An 8,325-nucleotide genomic window follows, 5' to 3' on the forward strand; every position below is an offset into this window, starting at 1 on the left:
TCAGACCTCACTCGTCCTTCGTTCTCGCCTTCCTCGCGCTCACCAAGTAAAACCTCAGCTTCGGCCGCCCGCCCCCAACGCCGCTATACCACTCCACGACCCTCGCATACCTCCCCAACGCCCTCCACTTCGTTCCTAACACCCCGCCCATCCGCTCCTCCCTCTCACGAACGAACGCGCAAAACCCCGGCCATACTCGCTCGCTGATATCCTCCATCTCTACCTGCTCAAACCCGTGCGCTTCAAGCTGCGCTTGGTAGGACGCGGGAGTGAGGAAGTTTGACCAGGGCGCGTTGGCGAGGTAGAAAAGTAGGCGGAGGAGGAGGAGGGAGGAAAGGGAGAGAGGGGTGGAGGGGAGGAGGAGGTCGGTGAGGGATAGGGAGCCGCCGGGTGAGAGGAGGGTGTGGGCGGAGGAGAGGAACGAGGAGCGGGTGTTGAAGCTGTCCGAGGATAGAGGAGTCAGTTGGCGAGGAGAGGGGCGGGGGAGAAGGAGAGGACGAACTGGTAGGCGCAATCGATCGCGAGGACGGCGTCGACGGAGGAGGAGGGGAACTGGGTCAGGTCGCTTGCTGCGTCGCCTTGCAAGAGGCGGAATCGGTCGGCGGGGAGGCCTGCTTCAGCCGCTCGTCGTTCTGCGTGGCGTGAAGGTGCTCAGAGACGATCCGGGAGAGACTTAGGCAGCGGAAACGCAACTGGCTGTCTCGCATTGCGACTGTAGCGAAGTCAAGCCGACATACGACTTTGGCGAGAACTCTCGCGCGAGCAAGAGCGTCGAGTCGCCCGAACCGTAGCCGACCTCCTGAGCACAAGCAAGACCCCTCAAGCATGAGCACACGTCGCACGAAAGCATTTCGAAGAGCACGCGGGGACGCACACAGATGCGCTGGTGGTGCGGTTCGTTGAGGCGGGCAGCGTGAGCGACTCTGCGGCACAGGTGTGCGCACGCGTCGGGGAAGGAGCGGGTGTGAGTGTCCCAGTAGCCCATGTTGAACCATCGCGTGCTGGGCTCTGCGAGGTTGAGGAGGAGAGCGTCATCGTCGTCCGCGTACACCTCGCGCCGGCGTCTCCGTTCGCTGCTGGTCCATGTTCGTCGGTAGAGCAGGACGAGTGAGACCAGTGCAGCGAGTGCGAGTGCCCACAGCATTACAGTAGTGTGTGGCTTAGTAAGCGTCGGTAAGGGGCGAGGGCGGAGCCTTGCGGACGAGAAGGGATCGCACACCGCGGCAGACGATCCTCTGCCGGGCTGGAGACGACTGGTTCGCACTCGCTCGCACGGGCCAACGACCACCATCGACGAGTGCACACACGCAGACTGAGCCACGCCGAGCAGCCAGGTGCGCTTGTACCGACAGCCAGCGTCCAGCGACGCCCGTCACTGATGAAGCGATGAAGCGGGTTAGGCTGGTCGGCAGGACGATCTCTCTCGCTCGCTCTCTCGCAGTGAACCATGCACGCATAAGGATCCCCACTCTCTCACTCCACTCCCATCATCCCTCAACCCGCCCGCGATGACTGCACCCGCGACGAGCGAGCGACCCTCGCCCGCCAGCCGGCTCCCGACAGAGCTCCTCCTCCGCATCCTCGAGTGGATGCCGATCCAGTACGCAGAGGAAGTCAGGGAGGACCTCGTCGCGTGGACAATCACGTCGAGCTGCCCCGGCTTGCGCGAGATGTCACTCGTCTGCCGCAGCTGGCGCGAAGCCGCCCAGTCCATCCTCTTCCGCTCGATCGACCTCGCGCGGCGGTACCAGGTGTGCGGCTTCATCGAAGCTGCCAAGGCCAGGCCCGACCTCGCGTACAAGTGCCAGTCGGCGCGGATCGGGATGGCTCACGGGACGCCCGAGTGGCATGCGTCCGAGCAAGACCAGCAGGAGCTGTCGGACCGGTTCGTCGACGCGCTCGAACTCGTCCCGAGCCTGAGGAACCTCGTACTCCGCACCCTCATGCGAGACAGCCACGACCGGCTGATGCACACCCTCGAACGACTCTCGCTCTCGTGCTTCCTCCTCAAGATGTACGACGCGACCGAGGAATTCGACGGGCGAGCGTTGATGTTCACACCTGCCGAGATCTACCGCTCCATCGCACTCCCGACCTACGCCTTCGAGCTCAACTGGCGGCCGCACTGGGACCCCTTCAAAACGGACTACGCCCTCCCTCCGGGCCTCTCAACCCGCATCCAGCGCCTCTCTGTCACCGTCAACTCACCCCAAGGCTTCCAACGCATCCTCCGACTGGTCGACAAGTCACTCACCTCGTTCAGCGTCTACACCGAACACCCCTTTGACGCTCAAGGCGTCGTCGCGCACTTTTCGGCCTTGACGGGCTTGCGCGAACTCCGCTTCGAATCCAACATGCCCGCGCCCGTCGTCAAACACAACCGATGGTTCGCAGACGTCATTCCCGCTCTCAAGAGGCTCGAACGCCTCTCGGTCTCGGAACAGGCCGCGCCGCCGTGCTTCATCCGCTCCCTCCCGCCGTCCGTCAAACTCGTCGAGTACATCTACTGGGACCGCCGACCCGATACAATCGTCGACTCGCTCGTCGAGATCCTCGAAGAACAAGGCGAGGGTCACAAACTCGGCTTGGACGAGTTTGTCCTCACGGTCGACGAGGAGGCGTTCGGCGATACGGTCGGTGCAGACACGGTTGAGGACTTGACGGACGCGTTTGAGAAGCTGGGCGTCAAGTTTAGGGTCGGGTTCGATGTCGCCAACATACCCGAGATGCAGTTCGTCAGTATCTGAGCCGTGCGGTGCGTCCACCCTCCCTCTCCCCTTTGCGCTCGTCTAGTCTAGGTCGCTGACTGAGTCCTCGTACAGCCGCAGTATGTTCCGCCGCCCATCGAGTATAGATTCCCTCTTCGTCCTGTTGCATGACTAGCCGCTGTCTATATCCCCTCTAAGTCCCTGGCATACCTTGATCGTTCGTCCCTGTTGCATTAACACAGCCAGATCTCTCCTACATCGCTGAGTACGCTTGACATCGCCCGATTGACACGGAAGCCGAACTTGCGCAAGTTGACCTTTCGCTAGAGTCGCCCTCCTCGCACCCACACACTTCGCCCGACTCTGCAGATGCTACAAACACGGGCAACGAAGTTATCCGGATCGCTCAAGCCACTCGTGCGGGCCCAGCGCCGCACGCACTGGCACTGCTCAACCCTCATCTCCCACTCCCCTTCCTCCCTCCTCTCACATATCGAAGCGCTCCCCCGACCCGCCCAAGACTCCGTAACGCTCTTTGCGTTGTCAAAGAATACGCCGCAGGAGTTGGTAGGGCGGGTGAGGGAGGTGTTGGGCAAGGAAGGGCGGACAAGTCTAGGGACGCTGGCGGAAGTCGTCCCTTCGTCGCTACTTTCACGGCTAGCGCCATCCCTCCCCTCCAAAGACGAGGCATTCCATCTCTCCCTCGCGACCTACTCTCCCACCTCGCCCTCATCCCGCGCAATCCCCTTCCGCTCAACTCTCCAAGGTCGACCACCCGTCGCTCTAGGCAGGGAAATCCGGCCTTCCGAGAACGAGGATCAGGGGGTGGATGTTGGGTTTGAGAAGTTCTTGAGGGGGGAGAAATGGGGGTTTGGGGAGAGTGAGCGGGGAGGAGAAGAGGGGGTGGACGAGTTGAGGGGTGTTGAGTGCGTTGCGCAATCTCCTGTCCATCGATGCATGATGTGTGCTCATGTTGGACTTCCAATGGCTCTTGCGTGCGACGCACAGCCCGAAGGACGTCAAGGAGCTCGTTGTCTTCACCGCCGACCGGATACAACCGTTCCTCGACTCGCACTCGATCTATTCTTCCGCCGCGACTGTGCGTCCTCTCGCATCCACTCTCTCTCTCTCTCATACGCTGACAATCTCGGCGTTATAGGTCGGCATGCTCGGTACCTCGACTCCCTTCCACTCGCCCTCGCACGCGCCTTTCTCGCTCTTCTACGGTTCGGAAGAGGCTTCGACTGGTGCAGTCGGCTTTGCGATCGTGCAAAACTCGACGGGCGAGAGGAAGCAGCCGCGACTAGACTACGGCGGGTTGCAGCCGCTCGGCGAGCCTTACGAAGTAACAAGGTGCCTTTTCCTCCCACTCCTTCCGTTTCTTCCGCGCTGACAGCGCTTGCCCACAGCTCGCAAGGCAACATCGTCCTCTCCCTCTCCTCCCAAAACGCCGCCCGCCTCCTCCTCAGCGCGGTAAACGACCTCTTCGGGACATCCGCTTCGAACCTTTCCGCTGCGCAGCGGAACCAGGAGAAGGAGAAGGAGTTCTTTGTTGCGGTGTATGAGGGAAAGCCGGAGGTACGTTCGCCAGTCAGGGCTCGAGGATGAGAAGCTGATGCAGGTTCGAAACAGCTCCCGCTCGATTTGAGCAAGGCGAGACACGTCTCGAAGATCATGGCCGGCGACCCTTCGCGCGGCGCGATGTCGGTCGAGACGGAAGAACACGTCAAGAAGGGCTACTACGTCGTCGTGCGCCGCCCTTTCCCTTCCCCTCGCCGCTCGCGAGACTGACGATTCCGCCCGCAGTTCCTCCACCATCCCTCCGAACCCTCCCTTCTCTCCTCCCTTCCCCCTTGCAATACGCTCACCTTCCTCTCCGTCCCTCACTCCGACATCCCTCCGCACTTCTCCACCTCCGAAACTCCAGCACAGGGAGAAGTAGTCGTGGTAGATTCGTTCATCGCTGCGAGCGAAAATGGGGTGGTCGTGAAGCGGAGGGGGGAGAAGGCGAGGGTTTGTGCAATTGTGGGGACGAGCGTGGGGTTGGAATAGATGCGGGCTTGCGCTCCCCTCGCAGGAACGGGCTGAGCGGAATGGTGAGTACATTTGGCAGGCGGACTGGGAGGCCAAAGAGCTACAGAACGAAGCGTGCGGGCCGGAATCTGCACGTTCACGAGTCAGCACGTTTTGGCTGCCATGGGCAAGGAGTCGACGTACCAGAAGAAGGAGAGGTACGAGTACTGATCAGGCTCCGACGAGGAGGCCACCACCGCCATGCCACGGGACGCCGCGAAAGTCACGATCTCGCCGACCACAGCCCGTGCATCCCGATCCCACATAGGGTAGTCACTGACGAAGAGTGATCTGATTCGAAGCGAATTGGCCGTGGCGCGCAGGGCATCGCGGAACGACACAAGTTTCGCGTGTGGCTCGATGAGGCGGAATCGGTGCGAAAGATGCGTGACTTGTTGCAATGCTTGTAGCAGACGGGACGGCTCGTAGTCGTCGCCCACCCTTAGTTCGCGCAGGGAAGGCAAGCGAGGTATGGCGGTTATGAGCCAAGAGTTGCGAGCGGTGAATTCCGGCCCCAAGCTGTTGTCCGCAAAGTCGAGGCGCCGTAACAGCTCCAGCCTCTCGAAGACGTTGATGGCTTGGCCGTCCGGGAAAATGCACTCGGTGTAGATCCTCAAGTCAAGAAGTGTTGTTGCGACCAGCTGGATCAGTCGGAGGGCGAAACTCGGGTATTCAACATTGAGGGCAAGTGTCGTGACATTTGAAGATGGCTTGACGAACGATAGTGGCAGGAAAGGCGCGCGGTACGCCTTCAGCGCGCGCGAACAGCGCATTTCGAGATGGCGCAGAGTCGGCTTCTGTACAAGCGCGGTGAGATCGTTCGGTGACAACTCGTACAGCCGAGTGTGCCACGAGGAAGACCAGAAGTCCTCGCCAAATCCAAGCGACTCGAGCTCGATCGAATCGAGGACACCGATGAGTCTCGCCTGCGTTTCCCGCATAAATCCGCGCAGAACGAGATGCTTGACGTTGTCGCAAGCGGCGAGGATGCGACACGCATTCGTGCAGTCGTCGACGAAGCGCTGCTCCTCCGCCGTCGGGAACCGTCGTGTTTCGTGCTCGCTATCGATACCGGCGTGAACGGCTCGGACGGCGCGCGCGAGGTCCGGATGAGTCGTTACCACGCTTAAGAGTCCTTCCAAGTCGCCTTGGGTCAAGTCCAAGAAGCGAAAGAGGGTTTGCTGTCCAGGCGAGCGCCATTGCCGGCAGACCAGGGATGCGGCTCGAAGAGTGGCACAGCGCGCGGGCACGAGGAAGAAGAGCACATCGCTGCGAGCGAAGTTGCCCATCTTGGGTCGCACGCTGATCTCCACGAGCCAGCCGAAGATGCGTGTGAGGAGTTCGGGCGGGAGAGTCTGGGCGAGCGAGAGGCGGGCCATGGCGCGACTGAAGACTGGAGGGTAGGCGAAGGGATGTAAGAGGTTCTGTTGTCGTACTCGGCGTGTTCTGCGCAACTGCTAGGCGAGTCGTTGGGTCTGTGCGAGCGCAAACTGATGAGAACCAGGAGAGGGTGAGGGAGGGCGTGGGAGAGCGTGCGCACCTCGTAGACTGTTCCGGCGAGCAGAAGAGGAGTCAACGGAAGTAGCAAAGCAGTCTCAAGCGAGCGGTGAGCGAGAGCACTGAGCGGTCGAGAGGAGACCAGCGACGAGGAGGTGAAGGGGAGGTGGTTTGATCTCGCAGAGCGCTCGTGCAGTTCGCTGACACTCTCTGAGCACCTGTACGCTAATGACAGTCGCAGGAAGCAGCCTTGAACGCGATCGAGTGACAGCAACGGTTGATTACAGGAATCGCTGCGGGACGAAGTGGGGCTCGCGAGTGTCGACGCCAGCTATCTGCGAGCGTAAGCGGCGGTCAGCTGTGCTACTGCTCGAGCGTCGTTCCAAGAGGAGCGAGGAAAACCATGCGCACCAGAAGAAGGAGATGTGGCGTATCTGAGGAATGTCGTGCAGACTTGAGTCGAGGGCAAGGGAGAAATCCATACTCCTGGCGGCGCAGACATCACCCAGTGCCTTGACGGCCTCTTGAACCGGATGACTTGTCGTCAGGCGTTCCTCCGCAAAGTAGGCCGCGACGCGAAATTTGTTGACGGGCAAGGGCTTGTTCTCCGTCGACAGAAGCGAGGTGAAAGCTTCTAAAGATGGCGCGAGGGAGATCTCGTTGCATTCGTAGATCAGGTCCTTGAGGGTGGGCGGCGCGGAACGAATGATACTGGGCCGGGCGAATCCGGACGAAACCGAGAGTCGTACGAGCGTCTTGAGTCGGGGAAGAACGTCGTCGAACCAAGGGTCAATAGGCAGGTCACTCCAGTGCTCAACGTCGACGGCCAGTTCCTCTAGTTGTTCGAGCGACAGAAGGACGACGCCAATGCCCTCGAACGTCAAAGGCTGCCAATGAGCGAGAACGACACGCCGGAGAGTCGAGGACGCAGCGCGAAGAAGGGGGCATGCCCAGGACATTGGCAGGTGGCACAAGTCGAAAGAGGCACTCGACAAGAACGAGTCGCCGCCCGACTGGCCATCTCGCGGGACATCTCCTGGCTGGCCTTCGGGGTCTCCCATTATGTCGAGGCATCGCATGGATGGTTTGCGGCTCAGAACAACGAGGTCGTCCGGCGAAAGAAACGCGCAATCGTGGTCCAAATTGCGGGCTGCGAGCAGCGTCTCGAGCTCCAGGCTGTGCAGGAGATTGACAATCCGATGGTAGTCCTGGCGTGGGATCCCACTCATCAGCACGTGCCGTATGCCCGAGCAGGTCGCCAGGGCAGACCACGCCGTTGCAAGCTCTGGGCAAGGCTCGACACCAAGGTCGACCGCTCGTACGGCACGAGCAAGGTCGGGACGCGCTTGAAGTGTGGCGGCGAGAGCCTTCTTGTTGATGGTCGAGAAGTCGATGGAGCACATCAGGGCGCGTTGTGCCAAGCCCGCCCAATTGCGGCAGACGAGTGCCGCCGAACAAAGACCCAACGATCTTGAGCTAGACGGCCAGGTGACGAGACACCCGCTGAAAGGAGGACCACCGTCGTCTCCATGGGGTGGACTTGCCACGAGCCAGCCGAAGATGCGTGTGAGGAGTTCGGCTGGGACCGTTTGAGCGAGGGAGAGGCGGGTCATGGCGGCGGTGAGGGGTGAACGGTTGAGGGCGAGTTGTACGTAGACCTAGAGTCTGTTTGCGTGTCTGCGCGGCCGCCAGGCGAGTCGGCGGGTCTGTGCGAGCAAGAACTGATGAGAATTGGGAGCGGGTGAGTATGAGCGTGGGACAGCGTGCGCACCTCGTAGACCGTTCCGGCGAGCAGAAGAAGAGTCAAACAATCCCAGCAAGCCAGTCACAGCGCGCAGTCACCGAGAGCAGTGAAGAGCAGGGGTCCAAGGAGGACGAGAAAGAGGTTCGACTGGTTGTACGCTGCCGACTCGCTCGTTGACTTCGCCTGACAGCGCTACAGACTCGCAGGATGGTCTTGAGTCCGGCGCTACTCTCGCCGCTCCACCGCTTCCCCGTGTTGTGGTGTTCGTACCGCCCGCTCCTCCGGGCAGCGAGGACGGCTCCT

General features: G+C 61.2%; 5 protein-coding genes across 5 annotated transcripts; 2 read left to right on the forward strand and 3 right to left on the reverse strand.

The window, feature by feature from the left end:
* Positions 1-7: 7 nt before the first annotated feature.
* On the reverse strand, positions 8-1,144 carry RHTO_05529 (methyltransferase type 11, McyJ-like protein; the record flags this gene model as incomplete). Its single annotated transcript, XM_016419190.1, has 4 exons — positions 8-440; positions 503-632; positions 694-799; positions 875-1,144. 4 exons carry the CDS (start codon positions 1,142-1,144, stop codon positions 8-10), a joined length of 939 nt encoding a protein of 312 aa, XP_016270080.1.
* A 364-nt stretch (positions 1,145-1,508) lies between these two features.
* RHTO_05530 (F-box domain, cyclin-like domain containing protein) lies at positions 1,509-2,747 on the forward strand (the record flags this gene model as incomplete). The annotated part of the gene is made up of 1 exon (XM_016419191.1): positions 1,509-2,747. One exon carries the CDS (start codon positions 1,509-1,511, stop codon positions 2,745-2,747), a length of 1,239 nt encoding a protein of 412 aa, XP_016270081.1.
* A 330-nt stretch (positions 2,748-3,077) lies between these two features.
* On the forward strand, positions 3,078-4,760 carry RHTO_05531 (uncharacterized protein; the record flags this gene model as incomplete). Its single annotated transcript, XM_016419192.1, has 6 exons — positions 3,078-3,634; positions 3,717-3,807; positions 3,868-4,061; positions 4,118-4,286; positions 4,341-4,457; positions 4,515-4,760. 6 exons carry the CDS (start codon positions 3,078-3,080, stop codon positions 4,758-4,760), a joined length of 1,374 nt encoding a protein of 457 aa, XP_016270082.1.
* Positions 4,761-4,885: 125 nt separating this feature from the next.
* RHTO_05532 (uncharacterized protein) lies at positions 4,886-6,160 on the reverse strand (the record flags this gene model as incomplete). Its single annotated transcript, XM_016419193.1, has 1 exon — positions 4,886-6,160. The coding sequence occupies one exon, from the start codon at positions 6,158-6,160 to the stop codon at positions 4,886-4,888; it is 1,275 nt and encodes a 424-aa protein (XP_016270083.1).
* Positions 6,161-6,612: 452 nt separating this feature from the next.
* Positions 6,613-7,891, reverse strand: RHTO_05533 (uncharacterized protein; the record flags this gene model as incomplete). Its single annotated transcript, XM_016419194.1, has 2 exons — position 6,613; positions 6,690-7,891. Coding segments are annotated over 2 exons (1,203 nt in total).
* Positions 7,892-8,325: the final 434 nt, after the last annotated feature.

The sequence above is a fragment of the Rhodotorula toruloides genome, assembly GCF_000320785.1.
Source record: "Rhodotorula toruloides NP11 unplaced genomic scaffold Scaffold33, whole genome shotgun sequence".
Lineage (NCBI taxonomy): Eukaryota > Fungi > Basidiomycota > Microbotryomycetes > Sporidiobolales > Sporidiobolaceae > Rhodotorula > Rhodotorula toruloides.